Here is a 23,072-nt window from a genome sequence, read left to right as displayed (position 1 = left end):
ATGGTCTGTGTTATACAGGAGGTCAAATTAGATGATCACAGAGGGCTCTTCTGGCCTTGGAATCTATTAATGTGTGGACTTTAAATCTGTTTAATGAAGTTTTTTGCCATTTAATTCCTATTTACTTAGGTTGAATCTGGTGATAATAGTAACTGTGTTGTTCTTGTGCCTGGAATTTGGAAAGTGTGGAGCATGTGGTAGACTGTACAGGATGTCTCCAGGGTGACTCAGTGTTAAGATAATCCATTTTTTCTCTCTCCTTTTTTTTTTTTTTTTAAGGGCCGCAAGAGTGAGGCAGAAAAGTACTTCTTGAAGGCTATTCAGCTGGATCCTACCAAAGGCAATGGTTACATGCATTACGGTGAGTTTCTGATAGATAGGTTTCCTTGCATTTTCCACGTTTGCTGTTAATCTCTCTGAGTGATTAAAAATTTAAAAACTGCTACTGGCAAAACACCTCTGTTCAAGCAAAAGACACTAACCTACCATGTAGAACTTGGTATCCATTTCAATTTGTTAATCACAACAAAGAGAGAGAGGGGGGTATTTTCAGATTTTTGCAAAATTTTCCTTCTGGGAGGGAAATTTCCAAATTGCTGTGTCTCTGTTGGGAAAGGAGGAAGGTGAATATCACTATATGTAAAAAGGTTTCATAGATGTGTTTGTTATTGTTAACAACATTGACCGAGCTCCGCTTGCTGCCTGGGGGTGGGCAATTAAAGATTGTCTTGTGTGTGTACCAGGGCAGAACAGCTAAGATTCTGTTTCCTAGTAAGTAGTTATAGGCTGTCCATCTGCCTTCCCCCTATCTTCCTTGTGGCTTGAAACAGACAAGTATTTTAAAAGGCTTTGGTAGGTTTGGCTATACCTTTTTAAAACTAAGCCAGTCATGTGCTTAAATGATGCAAAGCACTCAGTTAATTTGAGGGTGATGGTATCATTATATCTTTAGATAGATTGTTTTTGCTAGATTTACAAAAAAATATTTCCAGATGTAATTGGTCCCAAGGAACCAAAAATATTTAACGTTATGAGCTGCCTCTTATTCTAGTTTAAAACTGATAATAGAAAAGTCAGAAAATATGAGTTATGTAATCCCTGTTGGAAAATATAGGGAGGGAGAATAAATTTAATCTTAGTTGGGGAGCGCAATGGGGAACCACAGCCATACAGTACATATATTTTTGTATATTGTTTTAATTTCCTCTTCTGGCTCCACTGGGTTTAAGCAAAACAACCACAGGGATGGTGCACAGAAATGGTAATAATAAAAATAGAAGGTATAGTTAACCAGGCATAACTTCATTTGTTTGTGTACTTCACTGTGTGGTTTCTAAATCTCGGTTGGTGACATTTTATATTTGGTTGGTTCAAATGTAGTGTGTAATTTTGTATTTTGAATCCCATGTTTAATTCCTGGATCTTGTTGGAATGCATTCCATTAGTCTGCAATAATGAGACAGCTGTTGCATTGTATACTGTAGCAGTTAATATGGTGGCCCAAACTTTTAGAGTGTCCTTAACCTACCTCTCAAATTCATATGTGCCCGTGCAGATGAATTTGTATATGCCTGTCTGGTTTGTGCCCACAAATTCAGATGTGGTGATCACAGAAATCTGTGGTTGCAAAGTCAAGGGCAGCTGTCAAAAATCTGGCCCCACAATCAACTTGATTCTGTATGTTTCACTGCAGTTCCAGGCTTCTGTTTCTCATGACTTTGTGATATTTTCCATGTTTTCCCACTTTATTCATCGATTTAGTATCCCTGCTACACTTGCACAGTTAAAATACATAGGATTTCTGATGTCCCTATAATCCAAAAACTGTGTGAGAAGGACTGTTTTCACGCGGAGGATCTGGAGACAGCAGAGGAACTTGAGGGTCCACTGCTACAAAGCATGGGATCTCCATAGTGAGCTTTATTGATTATGAATCAAATTCTTCTCTTGGAGATACCAGCATAAATCTTGAATAACTTATTGACTCCAATAGCATTAATCCATATTTACATCAAAGTAACCAAGAGCAGATGATGGCCCTATGTCAAAGTTCTGCCCCTGCAGGCACTAAACTCACTGTTTTTTTGCTTGTTCCAAAGTCCTGGTCAGGAATCTGGAAGTATATGTCGAGGGACAGTGAACCTCTAGTGGACACTTACTCTGTGTGTTTTGTCTCTACAAATCATGAATTTGGTTTAGCAACTTGTCACAGGTGCACTTCATATCCCATAAGTCAAATGCTAAATCATAGGGAAATATATCTATACTCATGTAAACGTTAAACATGAAGACACTCTGGAAAAAAAGAATAAGAGTTGGCACCATCCCTAGAAAATGCACACCTCACTGAGGAGCCAAACTGGAAGGGTGGTCATTGGGGACTCAAAAGCCTGTATGCTAATGGAGCAGCAATGTATGTACAGACTGCAGATACTATTTGATGCAGATATTATATTACTTGTGCTCCCATGATGGGTCCATATATGTCTTCCTCTTTGATTGCTGTCCTTGTGGTCTTTTTTGGAGGTATCAGGATGATTTGTCAGTGTGTTCTATCTTGTTGGAGGTTTATCCTTGTATTTTCTGTTACATCTAGTTATGGCCCTGAACAGTTAGTGGTGCAGAATGTGAATCAATGAGAGAAGTACCCTAAATGGCACATAAGACATTTAGAAATGTGTGATGAGTTAGGCAGTGGCTTCTTGGGTAGTGCCACCATGGCACATTTGGCTGGACAACCCACTGGTACCTTGATTTTGCAGTTCCAGATCACTGGCTTGTTACAATGTGTTTCAATGTTTTGAACAGTGTTTCCCAAACTGAGAGTACCAGACTAGTTCAGGGAGAAGTAAGGGAGTGGATCAGTGTGAGTGGGGTGAGTTATAAGGGATGCAGATCCCTGTCTCCTACACACATTCTGAAAATATGTTGCCATGTCATTAGGTACAGCTGGAGGTGGCTCACTGAAAGCCATCCACCTTCCCTCCCTGTCATAGTGCCTCTATTGTAGCTCACTATAGGAGCAGCTCACTTGTACAGTACCAAGTTGAAAACTCAGGCTGCCACCCAGTCCAGGCTTCTCCTGTAACATTCAGCTGAACTTTGGGTGAAACCAGTGGATGTCTACTGGGTGGAACCAAGGTAGCTCTTAGTGAGGTAGGCAGATTAGAGCTACCAGCAAGTCTAGAGGGGAGAATGACTCAAGAGTCAGCAAAAACTTGTAAAAGAGGGAAAAAGAGAGAATGTCCATGTGACAAGAAGGGCATCATGACAGAAAGAGGAAAAAGAGAGAGTGCCATAATGGAGTGAGGACATGGTTTTGAGGGGAGTCCATCAACTAATTAATTCCAAGTGAAAGCTGCAGTACGTTTTTTTTGGAGGATCATTGGCTTAGTAGTTGGACCTTGACATAAAGCTAGGAATGGAGTTGGTTTCATTATATTATGGTATGCATTTGTGATAAAATAGGAGGGAACTTGTTGCTATTCATGTATGAAATAAGTGTACTTTTTTATTGTAGGGGGAGATTTTCAAAGGAACAAAGGTGTTTTTACCCATTGAAAATCATTTGGCCGCCTAACTCTCATTTGCATATTTGGAAATCTCCCCATGATGTCTAAACATTTGGTTAGATGGAAAGTAAGGAGTCAGTCAATGTTAGCTGGTTTAGAGAGGCCCTCTAACATTTAGACCGCTGAAACCTTACATTAAAACATGAGAGTGCTGAAATACTGAAAGACTGCAAAGGTTAGAAACACTAAGCCAGATGATGGTCCCCACTCCAGCCACTATATACCACCATAAATGAGCCACAGTTGTATGGGGGAAATTTTTTCCCTATTGTAGGTAAAGCAGCTCTATGTTATCCACTTCATAAGTTCCCAGCACAGTGGTGTTTGTAGGCCAGAGGCATGAGGGGGTGTGGTGGTCACGGTGCACATCACTATGGGGTTCTGGGCTTCAGAGCAGTCTCCAGGAGTACGCTGTCCTACGCCAGGGGTTGTTTCAGCTTCGCAGTAGCTCAGAATCTCGGCAATGCAAAAGTGGCATAAAGCTGTATTTCTGTCTCCCTGACTCTGACCCACACCTTCTGTGCTACATCTCTCAGGAAAAATAGCAAAAAATGTAGCCCATTGTGTTGAGGAAGCAGAGAATCAGCTGTACATTCAGGATGTTGGAATGATTAGCTTTAATGATAAACTGTCAGGGGAACAGCCAGAAACACCAAACTTTGAAACTGTTCAACATTCATGGTCATTAACCTAGCTTGTTTGGAAATAGGCTGCTTCTTTCAAGTGTCAGAGTAACAGCCGTGTTAGTCTGTATTCGCAAAAAGAAAAGGAGTACTTGTGGCACCTTAGAGACTAACCAATTTATTTGAGCATGAGCTTTCGTGAGCTACAGCTCACTTCTTATGCATCCGATGAAGTGAGCTGTAGCTCACGAAAGCTCATGCTCAAATAAATTGGTTAGTCTCTAAGGTGCCACAAGTACTCCTTTTCTTCTTTCAAGTGATCACTTCTAAAGGGACTTTGGGATGAGTAGTTATTATAGTGGTCAGGAATTATCTTGTTTTATGTTGTAGGATTGTATTAGACTCGAGCATCAAAAAGGACTTGACTGCTTATGCTTAAAGATGCACACAGTGGTTCTGTTGTGTGGTGTGTGACCACTAACCCAGGAACCTATCCTTGCAACAAAGCCCATTGCCAACTGTGTCCACATATCTATTCAGGGGACACCATCATAGGGCCTAATCACATCAGCCACACTATCAGAGGCTCGTTCACCTGCACATCTACCAATGTGATATATGCCATCATGTGCCAGCAATGCCCCTCTGCCATGTACATTGGTCAAACTGGACAGTCTCTGCATAAAAGAATAAATGGACACAAATCAGACGTCAAGAATTATAACATTCAAAAACCAGTTGGAGAACACTTTAATCTCTCTGGTCACTCGATTACAGACCTAAAAGTGGCAATTCTTCAACAAAAAAACTTCAGAAACAGACTCCAACGAGAGACTGCTGAATTGGAATTCATTTGCAAACTGGATACAATTAACATAGGTTTGAATAGAGATTGGGAGTGGATGGGTCATTACACAAAATAAAACTATTTCCCCATGTTTATCCCCCTCCCCCGCCCCCCACACCCGCTGTTCCTTAGACGTTCTTGTCAACTGCTGGAAATGGCCCATCTTGATTATCACTGCAAAAGATTCCCCCCCCCCCCCTTCAGCTCTACTGCTGGTAATAGCTCACTTTACCTCATCGCTCTCGTTACAGTGTATATGGTAACACCCATTGTTTCATGTTCTCTGTGTATATAAATCTCTCCACTGAATGCATCCGATGAAGTGAGCTGCAGCTCACGAAAGCTTATGCTCAAATAAATTTGTTAGTCTCTAAGGTGCCACAAGTCCTCCTTTTCTTTTTGCGGATACAGACTAACATGGCTGCTACTCTGAAACCTGTCAGTTTAGAATTTTGTTGTTTTCAGTTCAAAAGTGAAAGATAGGAAACAAAAGATGTCAGAAATCAGCATAGTACCCAAAGATCACTATTCATCAGTTCTACATTCATATAAAGATCCATAACCTTTAGTTGCACTCAACTAACCAAACTGAACTATGATCTTAAAAAAAAATGTGAAAGTGGAACTTCACAGAGAAATGCAATTGCAAATTACCTAATTAAGTTAAAGTATAATTAATCTAATGAGAATAATTTATTTGTATATAAAAAAGGGAATAGTTACGTGATTTAGAATTATTAGAACTCATGTATTATTCAAAAGAAGCTAAATGAAAAGGTCTCAATAGTCATTAATAAGACAGAGTTAGTTTGAACATCTTGTTGGGTCCTGGCCTCTCCCATTCCAATTAAGTAATTGCTGGTGTGAGGGAGATGAGGTTTCTGTGTGCATGCATTCCCTACTGCCTCACTCCCCTCACCACTCCGCCTATTCGTACCCCACCCAAAAGAGACCATGAGGGACACTTCAAAAAACTAAGAGTTTAAACCTGGCACAGTCCGTTCTTAAGGATCGACTAAAACATAACCTGGATTTCATAGTCTGTTGTTGTAAAAAGACAATTTAAGGAAGAAGTGAAGCCAGGAAAGGGAGGTATTTCTGACATTACAGCACCAGTGGATTTTAATTGGAATCCTCTTCTGCCTTCCCCTGAATTTAGGCTCTATATAGTGTTGGGAGATCTGTATTCCCGCTGTGTGGTCAATTGGCCAGGTCATCTCTGGGGTACTGGCAAGTGATGAGAGGGGGCAATAATAGGGTTTTTAAGACAGTGAAATCTGGAATCATGATGCTGCAGCACCCACAGGCTTGAAGAAATCCTTCACTGACTTTCATTTCATTGGCAATAGGAATACAGTCATGTTGAAAAAAACAAATGAGAGAGGGGGAAGCTAGCCCAGAGATAGAATCTACAGTAATCCGTAAAGCAAGCAGATAGGAGAGATGTTAAGTAGGATGCAGGGGAAATAAGGAGCAGCAGAGCAGATTGGAGCATTGCCACCATCTTGGGCATCCAGCGTAAGCTCTGTTGGCCATGTCTGACACTTCTAGTATGTTCAGCCCTAAACTGGCTCAGAAGGCCTTGAAGGCAAAATCCTCAAGCAATCAGGAGTCATGCCATCTGGGTAGCTACATTCTGAGCTGGTGTTTCTTGCTTTGGCACATGTCACACATAGCCTGTGAATCTGTTTAGAAACTGGCAGAGCAAAAAGCTGTGTAAATTTACTTATGTCAACCGGTCGCATTGCAGAACTGCACCACCTAAGAAATGTTGATGCAGCCTCTGGAACAAGGACTTTCCTCTCATTGCCCCCAGAAAGTTCTACTCAAAACATCCATCGGTAGGACTCCATGTATATCCTGTGACGTCTGCTCTTAACTGCTGGCAGTGGATGACTGACAGTTCTGGTGGTTCCAGTCTTAATGCTGTTGTTGCCAATCAGCCATGTTCTGTTCCCAGGGCCCGACAAGGCAGTGACTGCTACTCTCCTTCCATCATGTTGCTTTGAATGAACTGAAGATACACATGCTGGATTAGACTAGCCAGAGCTTGATCCTGACACAGATTCCTCTTGGAACTCTTAAGTTCTGTGAATATACCAGAAAAGATAACATCAACTGACACACCAGTGTCACATGTGTTAAGTCATTGAGGCTGTTACTAGCCATAGATTTAGTGCAATCACAGTTGATGCTTGATTCTACAACCTTGTAGAATCCTATTTTTACCATAGTCGTCTTTGCCACTGTCTGGGGAGAAAACCATTCCTTTGAGGAGGCTGTGGGGGAATAATATCTGGACACTGATGGGCAAGAAGACACTTCTGATAGAAGAAGAAAATGCCAGTGACTCCCATCTCTGGAGGATCTGATTTTTCCCTCTTATGCAGGGACAGATGAGGGAGATTCACTTAATGTACAGACAGCCAAGAACACCCAGTCAGGTATGTGAGAACCAGAAATGCAACTACTGTATGAAAAAAGTGGCCAATCCAATCCATACTGAGACAGTTCAGAGTGGTTTCTCTTGAAACCAGAAATATCAGGATGACACACTTCAGGAAACTTAGTCTGTTCTGAGGGAAAGCACCATCAAATCCATGACATTGGGCAAAAGAAAGAAGGTATTTCCTGATCCCCAAAAGACCTAGGGGTAAGGCCTTTCCTGGTTATCAACCTTTTATTAACTTTTCATTATTTATTTGTATTAACTTCTAACTGTTGAAATAAAAGTTCAAAATGGTGTATCTGGGAACAAACGTGTCCATTCTAGAGAAAGGTGACTATATACTCTGGACATGGCAGATGACTACATGTATGCACATCCCAACCACTGGATGTATCATACATTCTGGTAGGGTACCAATTCAGAGATTCGTCTTTGGGGTTGGTGTCAATGCTGTGGTGCTCTGAAAAATTCTTGGCAGTTGTAGGGGTATATTTACACAGAGTGGAGGGGTGCATACTTTCCTCTAGCTGAATGATATAGCTGATCAAGGACTTTGACAGAGATCCAGAATTTGTTTTTGCAATCTAAGGGTACTAAAGTTGTTTGGTTTTAACCTAAACAACCTAAAGTCTCCTAGTTTTTTCCACAAACAACTGGAGTACACACCTTGCTTCAAAGCTTTGCAGCTCAAAGATAGATTCTAAGACATTTTCTGTCTGCCAAAGAGGATTTGCCAGAAGAATCAGGTTTCAGCAAGGCTGAAATCAGTAGTTGTTGGGACTGATGGCTCTGACAGTATTTTTGGTATCTATCTGCTTCCACAGTATCAGTGGAGACTTGAAGTCTCAGTGGTTACAAACCAGACAAAGACACTGCCATTGCAACTGATTGAGAGATGACCTACGAGATCTGTTGGATTTTTGGCAGTCCAGTGACCGTCAGAAATTGGTAAATGACTTCTGATCCAAATTGTAGTTACCACAATGCATCCACACAGAATGGCTTTTACATTTAAGGCAGGCAGTAATCCAGGAACAGTAACTGTACATATATGTTCTTTGAAGGATTGAAATCCTTTTGGATTAAGAGGTGTCATAAAACTGGTATCCTAAAGGTTGATTTTAATTCAAATAAACAATCAGGCTATCAAAATTGACATAGTTGGTGAGAGCCAGTCATGGCATCTGCAGAAGGAAATCCATGAAAATATGTGACTGAGTAGTGCCCCATAAGTCATGACTAGTGGCCAGCAACCTATCAGGAGTGAAAACCCTGATAATAAATTTAGACAAATACAAGTAGTTCCTGGATCAGGAGCTAGTGGATCAAATCCTCCTTGAAGTCAGGGCGTCTCCCCATGACCTGTTAGCCATTCAGTCATTTTGCCAACATTCATAAGAATGGCTGTCCTGGATCAGACCTATGTTCCGTCAACCCCAGTATCCTGTCTTCTGACAGTGACTAGTGCCAGATGCTTCAGAGGGAATGTACAGAACAGGGTAATTTATTGCATGATCCATTCTCTGTCATCCAGTCCCAGCATCTCGAGGTCAGAGATTTAGGAACACACAGATAATGGAGTTGCTAATAGCCATTGATGGATCTATCCTCTATGAACTTACTAATTCTTTTTTGAACCCAGTTAGTTTTGGCCTTCACAACATCCCCCAGCAATGAGTTCCACAGATACCACACTAGTCTTCTTGTCTTGACAAGGCCCTTCTGTTACCAGGGCCGACACTCCTCCCTGGCTACACAGCATGCATTGCCATGCCCAGTCTTTTCAAAGAGGTTTATTACTTTAAACAGAGGCTATCAAATAAACAGAAAACAATATTAACTCTGTCCTTGCCCCAGGCTTCAGGACCACCCCTCCCAGGGGTGTCTGGCATTCCAGCTCCTGGCAGCTTCCTAACCTCAGCCAGCTCTGTTCCTCTCATGGAGCATCTGCTTCCCTATGCCCCTGGCTCCTTGCTCCAGGGACCCAGCACAGGAACTAGCTCCACTCCAGTGTGGCTTTTCCTCCCTTGGGCTCAGCCTCTCTCAGTCCTTCCTTCCCCAGCTGCCTACTAGCAGCCCTTTATAGGCCCATTGGTAGCTCAGCTCTTTTTAATTAGTTGGTTTGGGCTCACCTGCTCCAGTCCCGGGGAGCTCGGTTTAGTTGTCCTCAGGGACTAGGTACCCTGTGTCACCTTCTCTATAAGCCTGATGTGAAAAACTCTATAGCCAGAGTTTTTCTGTAGTACGGATACACCCCTAGAAGGTCATCCTAGCTGTTTATTTTGGTTGATTCCAATTCAATAGGTCAGGCAGTTTTCAAGAGAACCATGGTCAATACTTTCAAACTTGTGCATATATAGTTAAGTACTGCATTCATATTTAGGCACATGAATAAAACTGGCTTGATCTGCAGAGAGTCTAAGCACCCCACAGCTTTCATTAACTTCAAATGCCAACATGCACATGCAGATCTGGATTTTGACAGGAGATTGAAAAGCTGGCCTGCAAAGTTATGTTAAAAGCTCATTCAGTCAGATAAATGTCTGCTTCCCCAGCCAGCGTCTGATTAGATGTCTATTAAGGAGACATTTGTAGGGCAGTTCCAGGTTGTTCTCCTTATACCTTTTACAGACATGGTTTGCACATGGCCTTGTGGCAAGAATTTGGGTTTAAAATGTGTTATGGCCCTGTTTCTAGGCAAGGAGTGTTGCAACTCCTCCCACCACGAGCTGTTTAGTTGTACTTTTCAGGCTGGTTTTAATATTTGTCATGACTTTAAGAGAACTTAGTTCTTAAAGAAAATAATATTGTAGGGAAGGGTATGTTTAAGGTAAAATGGATGGTCCCAGGGTTTTGTTTGTGGAGTATTGGAGTGCAGTTTTGCTTGTGCTTGGCTGACTTTGTGAAATAATTGTCATAGTTTCAAGTTAACTTTTAAGAGGCCTAATACTAAGTATGGAGAATGGAATTCTACTTATGAGAAAAAGATCCATTAAGTATCCAAAACATAGCTTATAATTAAGGCTAAGATTTTGTCATGGATATTTTTAGTAAAAAGTTAGACAGGTCATGGGCAATAAACAAAAATTCACAGAAGCCCTGTGACCAGTCCGTCTTTTACTAAAAATATCTGTGACAAAATGGGGAGGGAGGAGAGTCCTGCTGCTGCTCTGGGGTCCCGTTCACCACCCACAGAAGTTGAGAGTGCTGGGGTTCCCCTACTGCCCACAGTGGCTGAGAGCTGCAAGGTCCCTTCACCTCCCAGGGGCTGAAGTGGAAAATGTCACTGAGGTTTCTGGAAGTAACGGATTCCGTGACCTCTGTGACAAACTCTTAGCCTTTCTTATAATAGTGTTACTAAGCTTTTTGGAATATGAAGGGAGAATAGTTATACACATTTTATTACAAAGAGTTTTAGAGAAGCAGTGAAAAGAATATACTTTCAGCCGCTGCAGTAGGAGCTTCTACATTGCTGTATAACTATTTTAACCTAGGCAGTTACACCCCTCTGCACAGTCACATCTAAGAAATGTAACAGTGCCCTCATATTTGAGTGGTGCAATAGTGGAGACAGAAATAAATTCTGTATTCCTTCAGAGAGGCCCAATTGATGCTATTTTGGAAGATTCCCCAGTAAGTCATTAGATTTTGGGTGAGGTATTGGTTAGAATTTCTTTCCAAGGGTAACATGTCCTTTGAAGAATTTCCATACAGGGAGTGAAATAAGAGCTGATATATCTGTTTCGTTTGTAATTAAGATATCCTTATTTCAAGGCACTGCTGTTTGTTTTACCATGTGACCATGGTTACCATGTGACACGGCTGTTTGTTTTGCCCATTAGTATTTGTGTCAATTACATTCTTTTACTTTCTTTGTCAGGATAGTTATAGATATAAAAGAAAAATCCCCCAGTAACTGTCTGAACTTTAATTTTGTTCTGAAGTTAGTTATTTTACAAATTTTGGAAACTAGAAACATGATATTTCTGAAGATTTGTTTCTAAAATCTAGGGATATTTTTTGGTATTAGCTCAAAATAATATTGGGGGAAAAAAGCTTTCTCTAACTGAATGGATTGGCCTAATAAAAGGTTGACAATATTTATTTTTAATACAAATGGAACTGAAAACTACAAATATATTTTTCAATCAGAGTTATGTATATTCAAGCAGATTGCTTTTGGAGCCTTCACTATAAATGTATATGTTTTTAAGGTATTGTATGTCACCACCTCCTGCTGTTGGACACATAAATACCTCTTCACTTGGAAGTGTCTCACTCAGCTGATTTTGTGCTTTTATTCTGTTTTTACAAGGAAGTTTTCATGCCAGCAGTTTAGGCCAGTTTTATTTGTCATGGACCTCCAACTTAGGGCCAGTATTTTAAATGTGGTTGCTGGCAGGTAATTAATGATCAGCTGATCAAGCTGGTCTTTAAAGGAATTGCTGTAATGAAAGGCAATAATCTAGGGCCCAATCCAGCAAACTCTCAAACACACAAGTAGCCCCACTGAAATCAGCAGAACTCCTTAAATCAGTAAGGTCAGCTCAGATGAGTAAGGATTTTCAGGATCACGCTACCACTTAGATTCACAGCTGAATTTGTCCAACTACTGAGTGTGCTCTGAAGTGTTACCACGAAAGCATTATGTTACACAAAGAAATACTTCTGCTGCTGCTGTCTATTTTGTTTTCCCTCCAAAGAGACTCCAAAAAGAGAAAAAATATTCCTTTTTTCCCCTCTGCATCCTCTGATACCTCAGTTGCTCTCATGTGGATTTTGGATGGATTTCCTTTTCACTCCCATTTTCCACATTAGAAAGAATTTTAAAATGTACTCTGTTCTTGAACAATGAGCACAAAGGGAAGCACGTGACTGATCATGCATGTAGCTACACTGAGCAGTCCCAAAGGCAACTGAATATTTTCTGACTTTTTACTATTGACTAACTCAGAAATAGGTGAGTGGATTCACTCAAATTTACAACTAGCACAGCAAAACTCAGAATTTTCACTTTTAAAGAAAAATGTTCCAAGAAATTAGGAGCATCTGAAAAATTAGTTTTGTAGGCAACCTGAGGATTCCCCCTGTGTGGGGGCATTTCTGGAAAGAGGGTAGCACCCTTCCCACCACCCAACTCTGCTCAGCCATCGTGAACCGAGCAGCGCAGCTTCCGCCGACAACTCTGCTCTCCCGCTATTGCCGAGCTTCTCCATGTTTGTCTGTCCTGGGCTCCCACCTCCGTGAAAGCCACAGAAGACAACCATTTTCAGCCTTTGTTCGGCTACTGTGAACCAAACAGCACCTCTTCCGCTGCCACTCTGCTCTCCTACATTTTTGCGCCCTTTTTCCGGGATTACCCGTGCAGGCGCCATAGCCATGGAGCCCAATCAGATCTCCGCTGCAGTTTTGACCATTGTAAATACCTTGTGCATTATGCAGCAGTATGTGCAGTACCTGCAAAACCGGGCAAGGAAGCGACAACCGCGCGATTACAATAGTGATGAGGACATGGACACAGACGTTCCTAGAAGCACAGCATGTGGCGATTGGGAGATCATGGTGGCGTTGGGCCAGGTTCATGCCATGGAATGCCAATTCTGGGCCTGGCAAACAAGCACAGACTGGTAGGACCGCATAGTGTTGCAGGTATGGGATGATTCCCAGTGACTGAGAAACTTTCGTATGCGTAGGGCCACTTTCATGGAACTTTGTGACTTGCTGTCCCCTGCCCTGAAGCGCAAAGACACCAAAATGAGAGCAGCCCTCACAGTTCAGAAGTGAGTGGCCATAGCCCTGTGGAAGCTTGCAACAGCTACCAGTCAGTCAGGAATCAGTTTGGAGTGGGCAAATCTACTGTGGGGTCTGCTGTGCTGCAAGTAGCTAACACAATCATTGACCAGCTGCTATCAAAGGTAGTGACTTTGGGAAACAATGCAGACCATTGTGGATGGCTTGAATGCGCTGGGGTTCCCTAATTGCCGCGGGGCAATAAATGGAACGCGTATCCCTATCTTGGCCCCGGAATACGGGGGCGGCCAGTACATAAACCGCAGGGGGTACTTTTCCATGGTGCTGCATGCACTGGTGGATCACAAGGGACGTTTCACTGACATCAACATGGGATGGCCGGGAAAGGTGCATGACGCTCGCATCTTCAGTAACTCTGGTCTGTTTGAACAGCTGCAGGAAGGAACTTACTTCCCAGACCAGAAAATTACTGTTGGGGATGTTGAAATGCCTGTAGTTATCCTCGGGGACCCAGCCTACCCCTTAATGCCATGGCTCATGAAGCTGTACACAGGCACCCTGCACAGTAGTAAGGAGCAGTTCAACTTTCGGCTGAGCAAGTGCAGAATGGTGGTAAAATGTGCGTTTGGACGTTTGAAAGCACTCTGGCGCAGTTTACTGACTCGGTTAGATCTCACCACAATCAATATTCCAATTGTAATTGCTGCTTGTTGTGTGCTCCACAATATCTGTGAGAGTAAGGGGGAGACATTTATGGCAGGGTGGGAGGTTGAGGCAACTCACCTGGCTGCCAGTTTCGCACAGCCAGACAACAGGGCGATTAGAAGAGTGCAGCACATCAGAGAAGCTTTGAAAGCTAGTTTCATGACTGGCCAGGGTACAGTGTGAGAGTTGTGTTTGTTTCTCTTAAAGTTACCCGCCCCCTATATATATATATATATATATATATATATATATATATATATGTCACAATTGTTTAAAAACCGTTCTTTATTATGTTGCACAAAACATTGAGAGAAATCAGAAGCTAGACGGGGAGAGGGGGTATTGGGTTAGTGGGGCGGCGGAGGAGGAAAGGACAAGTCCAGAAAACAAATCAAAATTTAGGATATGCCAGCTGTCTGCTGCTTGTGCAATCCTCTGGGGTTGACTGTGTGGGACCCCGTAGCCTCTCTCCTGCCCTCCCCCCCCGCAGTGTTCTTGGGCGTCTGGGTGAGGAGGCTATGGAACTTGGGGAGGAGGGAGGGCAGTTATTCAGGGGCTGCAGTGGCAGTCTGTGGTCTTGCTGCCTTTCCCGCATTAGATCCACTATACAGCGGAACATGTCAGTTTGCTCCCCCATGAGCCTGACCATAGCATCCTGCCTGTTCTCATCGCGCACGTCCCTCCTCTCTTCGTATTTATGTAACGCTTTACGCGACTCCGCAATTGTTTGCCTCCACACGTTCAACTGGACCCTATCAGTGCGAAAGGACTGCATGAGCTTGGCAAACGTGTCGTCCCGAGTTTGTTTTTTCCGCCTTCTAATCTGGACCAGCCTCTGGGACGGAGTAGATAGGGGCCGCGTTGGCTGCAGGAGGAGAAAAAGGGAGGGTAGTATTTTAAAAGATACATTTTAGAGAACAAAGGGGACACTCTTTCTCAGTGAAACAGGCAATTCATAGTACACAGCACATGTTCTTTCTGTACAAGGTCTCATTTTGCCTCTTATACTGAAGTGCCTGCCACTTTGGTGTGAGTAAGCCATCACATGCGGCCGGGCAACAGAATTCAGCTTGCAGGCAGCCATGGTAAGCCCTGGGGCACGTGGGGTTCTGCTGCTTCTGCATTCATTTCAATGCTTTCAAACTGCGGGCCCCCTTTCCTATAGCAAGCAATGCCTGGTGGGTTTGCATTTTAAAGGAGGGCCTGCGGGCTCTCTGTGATGATTGCTTCACACAGCACCCTCCCCCCCTCCCCCCCTCCGCCACCATGTGGCTCTGATGAGGCTCTGAGCAGGGATGAGCCCTTTAAACGAAACTCAAACAGCTCAGCATGGCTGGCTTTCCCCCCACCCCCCACCGCATGGCTCTGATCAAGCTCTCACTCACCAGAAGTGCCTTCTCCAGGGTCATGGTCCGGGAGCATGCCTTGGGAGTTGGGGGAGGCTGTTGGCTCCAGCGTTAAGAATAGTTCCTGGCTGGGGGGGGAAACAGATTCCACACTTGCCGCCTGTGCACTGTCCTCCTCTTCCTCCTCATCCTCCAAAAACTCATCCTCCTCATTTTGTGCTACTCCCCCCTTGCAGGTGTCCAAGGACAGTGGTGGGGTAGTGGTGGTGTCACCCCCCATAATTGCATGCAGCTCACGGAAGAAGCAGCATGTATGGGGCTGGGACCCAGAGCGCCCGTTTGCCTCCCTGGCTTTTTGGAACGCTTGCCTGAGCTCCTTGATTTTTGTACGACACTTCTCTGCGTCCCTGGAGTAGCCTCTTTCCGTCATGGCCCTGGAGACTTTAACATACACGTTTGCGTTTCTTTTTTTGGAACGTAGTTCTGCCATAACAGATTCGTCTCCCCAACATGCAATGAGATCCAGTACCTCCGGTTCGGACCATGCTGGAGCTCGTCTGCAAATCCACAACTGCGTGGTCTCTTGTGATGGTGGACTCTGCATGGACGCCTGTGATGGTGGTGACCAAACAGGAAATTCAAAAGTTCCTGGAGCTTTTACTGCCTACCTGGCTAGTGCATCGGAGTTGAGAGTGTTGTCCAGAGCGGTCACAAGGGAGCATTCTGGGATAGCTCCCGGAGGCCAATAATGTCGAATTGTATCCACAGTACCTGTAACTCGGAACTGCGATCTCGATTTTAGCGCTACTCCACTTGCTGAGGTGGAGTACAGAAATCGGAGTAAAGATCCCTTTAAATTGAAAAAAGTGGTTTGGTCATGTGGCCGAAGCAGTTTTATTTCGAAGTAACTCAGCTAATTCTGAAATAACCGCATACTGTAGACCAGGCCTCTGTTTCAGAAAAATGCTGCTTCCACTTTACATTGGCTATTGGTTAGAAAAGAGTAGCCGTTTGAAAAATACTGATATTTCTGAAAAGACCACATTCTCCCAGCACTGAAATGGCTGCACTGTGGTGACGGCCCACCTAGGCATTCCTTAGGGCTTGTACACACTAGCACTTAAGTCGGTACAGCTTATGTCGCTCAGGGGTGTGAATAAGCCGCTCCCCCTACCCCCCGAGCAACATAATTTACACCACATAAGCACCGATGTAGCCAGCATAATGCCTCCTCTCGCGGAGGTGGAGTTGTTGTGCCAATGGGAGAACTCTCTCTCAGTAGGGCATCTTCACCAGATGAGCTACAGAGGTACAGCTGCACCAATGTAGTGCTTCTAGTGTAGAGTAGCCCCTACTATATGGTAAAATGCCAAGTTTCCTGGAAGCCCTTATAGCCCCTAGGTTCCTTCTGGGTTCATATGGTTTGACTATAGAATATATGTAAAACAGAGAAGAGAAGAAGAATATGAAGAATACTGTTTTAAGCCCCAATCCTGCAAATATACATTGACTTAGCTTTAACTCTGTGAATAGTTCCACTGGTTTCAAATGATCACAAAGTTCATTGACCACAAAAACTAACATACCTTGCACAGTGATTGTGCCTATTCCAGTTTGCTTTAAATCCATATAAATGAACACAAAGAAACATACCTTAGAAGTTCCTGGTAGATAATTGGCACCCTGAGAGTAATCATTTCTCACTCTTTGTTAACTTTCCATGTCCCACCAATCATACAAAAATTAAAGTACTTGTATACAAGGGTACAGTCTAGATTAATGAGCAGCTGTGCCACCCTTGTCCTGAAACCTTGAGTGCCTTACAACACCTGCTGAAGGAGTTCCCACTTGGGCAGCTCACAAACAGCCTTCCAGCATGTAAGCCAAACCCTGAGTGTTTGTGTGTAACTGCAGCCTGCCAGTCACACTTGGCTCTCACCAAGTGCAGGATAACCCAACAAACCCCCAGTCTTAGATTTCCCCCCCTGAAATGTTTGTCCTGTGCTGCCCAGCCCTCTCTTGGACAATACAAGTTTCTAAATTCAAAGCAAGGTTTTTTCACCACATGCTTACAGCAATTGTACTGACTAAACCTCCTAGGTCAGGACCCCTTCTCCAGTCCCATGGCTGTTTCCTTTGTCCCTTTAGGTGCAGTGAATAGATGGGCAGAATGAGAAACAGGTCCCTGGTAGTGTTTGTCCCTCTTTTTTACAATGTAAGTCCCTCTCTTGAAAAGCATTTCCAGATGGATACCAGGAGGTCTAAGGAGAAGGATGTTCCCTGCTATTTTTCCTCACGTGTTTGAGCTTCCTTAGTTTCCCTTCCTGCTTAATGACTCTGTTTATTGTTTAAATACAAATTAAGCAGAGCACACATTCGTTTGTTTGAGACAGACCTGTTTTCCAAGCTCAGTTTGGAACAATGTGTTACTACCACCACCATAAACTGGAATCTTATACACATACAGTATTGCCGCACATATTTTATCAGGATGGTACTGATCAGAAAAGTGAGTTTTTAGATACCTTACAATACTTTGTACAAAGTTTATTACAATAATGTGTAGGGTGTGAATACAGGGGTACTTTCCGTCACAATGGGGAACACCAAAACCAAAGCTACTGTGGTGAAGAAGCTTCTTCATCAACTCTTGATATTGGTGTCAAGCAAGTGTGTGTGTGTGTGTGTGTGTGTAAGCTATTACAAAAGCAATGGTCTCTGACACACATTTTTGAAACTTCATCTGCAAACTGTACATGTATGTCTTCTCCAAATTTAAAATGTCTCTATACTACAAACATCTAAAGCCTTTATAAAATAAGATGAGAGAGGAAAAAATGGAAATGTGACACTAAGCACCCCTGTATTCATATTCTGCCCACTGTTGTAATCATCTTTGTACCAAATATTCCTTGTGAGGTATCGTTTGAAAACGAATAGCTCATGATCATTAATATTCATGCATGATGTATGTACTCAGTGGGTATTAAGAGTTATGGACTTAGGCTGTAATGATAGCTAAAATGTGTTCAAACCAGATATGTCAGGGGGAGTTGTTAAACAGGTGTGTTTACCTCAATTTACGTATAAACAGTAAACAGACCCATCAAGCTAACAAGGGGTGAGGCAAACCTCACAACAAGAAGTTTGGGATAAGACAGCTGGCATCTACGTCCAGCAGGAGAGAGAAACTTGGTCCAGATTTTACTTTTCAGAAGAATCCATTTTAAAGACTTACTAGTCTGTAAGGACGGGTGAGGGGGATGGTGGGGGAGCTGACTCTTTACAGGGGCATCACATCTTAATATCTCAACTGTCCAGGAGGGGGCTGGACATTGCAGAACACGTTTTTGGGGAAATCTGGGACTGAGAATATGTTGGGGGCAGTCTGTGGCACAATCCCTCATTGGTCTCTGTTGCAACCCAGAATGTGACAGGGAAGTTTGAATGTATAGTCACTGTACCTAACATTGGTTCTTCCAAATTTAAGAAGCATGCAAGCATAGATCGCAGACATTTAAAATCCATTGCAAAGTCCTTGATCTAAAAGTAATGCACCTTGTGAAGTAGATGTGTAAAGACTGTTAAAGGGCACAGAGTAAAAATGGTTGGAGCAGTTTCCCAAGTTTGTTTAATTACCAAGTATTACTCATTTTTCCGGGGTTCTTCTGGTTCCCCTTATTTTTTATTTTTTTTTATTTTATAATTAAAGTGTTCTTGTTAAGCGTTGTTGCCCTTAAGTTACTGCTATGTCTTAGTGTTGACCCTGTTTAATAATTATTTGTTGTTCGGGGTATGCACCAAGCTTTTTGACATCTGCTTTCCAAGACCTGCTGGTACTGCTTGGTAAAGGGACAGTCTCCTGATTTTAAACACTTCTCTTAATTGCAAAAACTGTTGTAGGAAACAGAAAGGTGCCTGCCATGATTTCCTGAGTAATACTTTAATAAGTGATAAAATAACAGTTCAGCAAGGGATATGTACACTCTTGTTTTCAGTGAGATATCCTTTATAGTTGTAAAGCTGAAGGAATATGTTTATTGGTCATTAACCACCACATTAAGCTGAATAAACAGTAATAATTAAAGCTTAATAAAAATGGAAATCTACTTTGTAGATTCAGAAGATTGAATACTGGAGTAAACACCTTAACTTTCCCTTGAGTAACATACAGTAGGATGTATGTACAATACGTAGGTAAAATATCATTTTTAATGGCATGGGGAAATTACAATCCAGTTGCGTCTAAAGCAACTTCTACAAATTGCAGCACATTCATCAGGTTTTATGTATAGAAACATACATACTGCAAACCCAGCAAATGGAATATGGAATCTATAAAGAGATGCTCTAGTTCAAAAGGAATCATTTGGGGGAAGTAGTATGGCCTCTGTTATATTGGAGGTCAGCATAGATTATTACAGTGTCCTTTCTGTCCTTGGATTATATGCATTTATAAATCTAAAGAAGGAATCCAAAGTGTAGAATCTCATGTTGTTTTCTTCTCAACTCTTTTTTGTCTACATGCTGTCCATACAAGACTGCAAACTCTCCAGGGACCTAGTTTATGTCCACAAACAGGCCTAGCAGACTTGGGTGTTATTTAAATAATCATAAATAATGATAATGGCAGGAAGAGAGAAATATTTTCCTCCTGAAGAGTTTTGTTGAGTGTGCTTGAGTTTTAATATTAAGCTAAATCTAGCTTGCCTATGCATTTTTGTAAGATTGAAGCTAGGAAATGTTAACGTGGTGTTTGGGAGAGAAGTCATCCTTCTAGTAATTCTGGGAAAACTTATGCTAAAAAAAAAAAGAAAGTTTACCATTTTCCATCTGTACTATCTCTAGTTTAGAAAGAATAGCAGTTGGAGAGAAACAGCTGCACATCATTATAATAATTTACCTTACCTTTTCCTTTAAATTGCAAAATGTACTTTCGTGCAAACTTAAGCTGGGCAGTTTACTAAGAAAATACTGTTTTGATTCTTAGAATAACATGTAGTCAAATTCCAGTTCTTCTGAGATGTCCAGGTTATCTGGAGTATGATGGATGGATTTCTAGAACGAAAAGAAATCGTTTCAGTGATTTAACTCTGTTTTGCTTTTCTAGCCATTCTCATTGGTCAAACCAACAATCTTATTTTATTTCCTTCAGAGCTTTACCTAATGTCTTTATGTGAGACTAAATGCTTGGTTTTGAGGAGATGGGAAATTTTGGTCCAACTTTTACAGCTTTTCTTATCTTTCAGGATTTTAATGTTGGGATTTGTTAGTGTGCAGCCTACATAAGAATAATTTGTATTATGTACCAAGTAACGCATGTGGTCTTGACATATGAAGCGGGATGAAATTTTTCATGCAAACGCTTCTTTGCCAAAAATGCATATTCGGCTCATCTGAAATAATTCACTAATTTGAGTCAATTTCAGCCAATTGTTTGTTTTTGTTTTGTTTTGTTTGTTTTGGGAGGGAGGTGGAAATTGGAAATGTGAAAATGGTTCATGGTCTCATTTCTATAACAAAATGTTTTGACTTTTTTCATTTCAGAAAGAGGGTTTGTTTCAGGATTTCCTTCAATTTTATCTTTAAAAAGTTTTAAAACATCTAAAAAAAAAAACCCTCTGAAAAACATTTCAGTAGACACAAAATGAAACTTTCTGTTTTAGTTCACTGAAATTTTGAAATATTTGGTCTTGGGTTGACCCATAATGATTTTTTTTCATTTTTTCAGACCTGCACCTGAACTGAATATTCAGTTATTTGTACAGCACTATTAGCATATGCTTGTAAAACATGGGTATACGATATTGGAGGTTTATAAATAATTACTTCTGGAGGAATTCTGCACCATAGCGCACATGCAGAATTTATGTCCCCCCACAGATTTCATTGCTTCCCTGCAGGAAAATGACTTTCTGATGGGGAAGCAAAGGAAAGCCTCAAGAGCAGTCACGTGCCCCTCTCTCGCAGCATGGGTGCGTTGTTTCAGGGGTCCGAAGAAGCTAGCAGAGATGCAAATAACCATGGAGAGGGAGGGGTTGGGTACACCCCGGCCGGTGGCTTCTAACTGGCTCTGGAGAGACTGGGGAGTACAGGACTTCCTCTTCCCCTTCAGGGACCAGGTCAAGCCCACCCCTAGAAATCTCCCCTGGCTGCAGGAAACTGCACCCTCTAGACCCAAGTTCCTGCCCCCATCACTCCTCAACCGTGGGGGGAGAGGTTACCTGTGCGCCCAGCTCCTGTGCATCCAGACCTGCTCATACCCAGACTTCTCTGCTGAGCCTCACCCCCTCCGCACCAAACCACCCACAACCAAACCCCCACTTTACCAAGCTTCACCCCCTGCGTCCGGACTCTCCTGTTATAGCTTTTTTGTTACCCATAGTATCTGCCTGCAGTTTTACTATTTATTTTGGCATATTGAAGTACAGAACAGCCTGTAAAGCATGGAATTTTTTTTTTGTTCACTAAAACTTCTCTCCAGAGCAGATCACTGAAAGTGTTTCAGCATTTTTCTTCCCCATTTTCAGTGTTGTCTTCAGGATGAAAACATTTGATCAGGACTGAAACGCCTATGTATAAATATTTTTCTCTATTTCCAACAATATCTGAGTGTTATGTTTTTCTCCCCTTGTACTTTATGTTTAGTTCAAAACTTTCAGAACTGTTGGGCAGTTTTACAACTAAAAAAGTGTGCACTATGAATGTATACTGTGAATCTGTATACTCTAATGAATTTGTATATAATGGCTATAGCCATGTTGATGTTTTTTACTCATTTAGTATTAAAAATTCTTCTTTCATTTACACTTTATTTTCATCAGTGTAACTGGTTTCAAAGCAATTATAGTAATGTGAATAAAGAATCAGAGAGAAAAGGTTGGTGTGGTAATATCTTTTATTGCACCAACTTCTGTTGGTGAAAGCGACAAGCTTTCAAGCTTCAGGCAACCTAAAGAACTCTGTGGAAGCTCAAAAGCTTGTCTCTCTCACCAACAGAAATTAGTCTAATAAAAGTTATTACCTCACTCACCTTGTCTCTTTAATATCCTGGGACTGACATGGCTATAAGAACTGCATACAGTGAAGAATGAGAAATTGGATAGATGAAGATGAAGACTTTGGTATGAAAGATTATGTATAGTTGGCTTGTGTTGTGGTGTATGTGCTTCAAAGTCAGGCACAATGCACAACAGAATGCATTAAAGAGTGGTAGCCCTGTTTTAGAGTTTAGATTTTTTGGTTTATCATAAATGTATTGTTTCTTAAACATAGGATGGTGAAGATATATTGAATTGACTGTATGGAAACCCATATAGATCTCACCTAATCAAAGAAGGGCATCTAGATAGATGTGCTATAGCTATAATTTACAGCATCTTCTGCTATTGTACTGGTAACAATACAAAAAACACCCTCCATACAATTTTGTCTCCTTCCAAAACATATTTCCTTTTGAGTCTATGGTGTCTGATTTTCAGGTTGTCACTGTCCAACATACTGTTTGCTTCTTCCCCTTTGAGCTAACATACATATCCTCCATGCAGGTCAGTTTCTCCTAGAAGAATCCCGCCTGATAGAAGCAGCTGAAATGGCAAAGAAGGCAGCTGAGCTGGACAATACAGAGTTTGATGTTGTCTTCAATGCAGCCCATATGCTCAGGTTAGTTCTCCACCTTATTCTTATTTGGTTTTCTTGATTTCTCTTTTCCCCCAACCCCAAACTCTGCAGTATTTGCTTACAGCAAGTTTTTTTTAACCAAATACCCTTTTGAAAGCT

The 23,072-nt window shown here is 42.0% G+C and overlaps 1 protein-coding gene across 2 annotated transcripts in view; it reads left to right on the top strand.

The window, feature by feature from the left end:
• Positions 1-23,072, top strand: part of TMTC2 (transmembrane O-mannosyltransferase targeting cadherins 2) — a 366,556-nt gene that overhangs the window by 301,656 nt on the left and 41,828 nt on the right. For both annotated transcript variants that reach the window (XM_037885700.2, XM_043547034.1), the window contains exons 9-10: positions 280-361; positions 22,841-22,955. In XM_037885700.2, the coding sequence (XP_037741628.1) occupies positions 280-361; positions 22,841-22,955 (197 nt within the window). The remainder of the gene's footprint in view (positions 1-279; positions 362-22,840; positions 22,956-23,072) is intronic.

Source organism: Chelonia mydas, chromosome 1 (genome assembly GCF_015237465.2).
Source record: "Chelonia mydas isolate rCheMyd1 chromosome 1, rCheMyd1.pri.v2, whole genome shotgun sequence".
NCBI classification, from domain to species: Eukaryota; Metazoa; Chordata; order Testudines; family Cheloniidae; genus Chelonia; species Chelonia mydas.
This window is presented reverse-complemented; position numbering and strand designations above follow the sequence as displayed.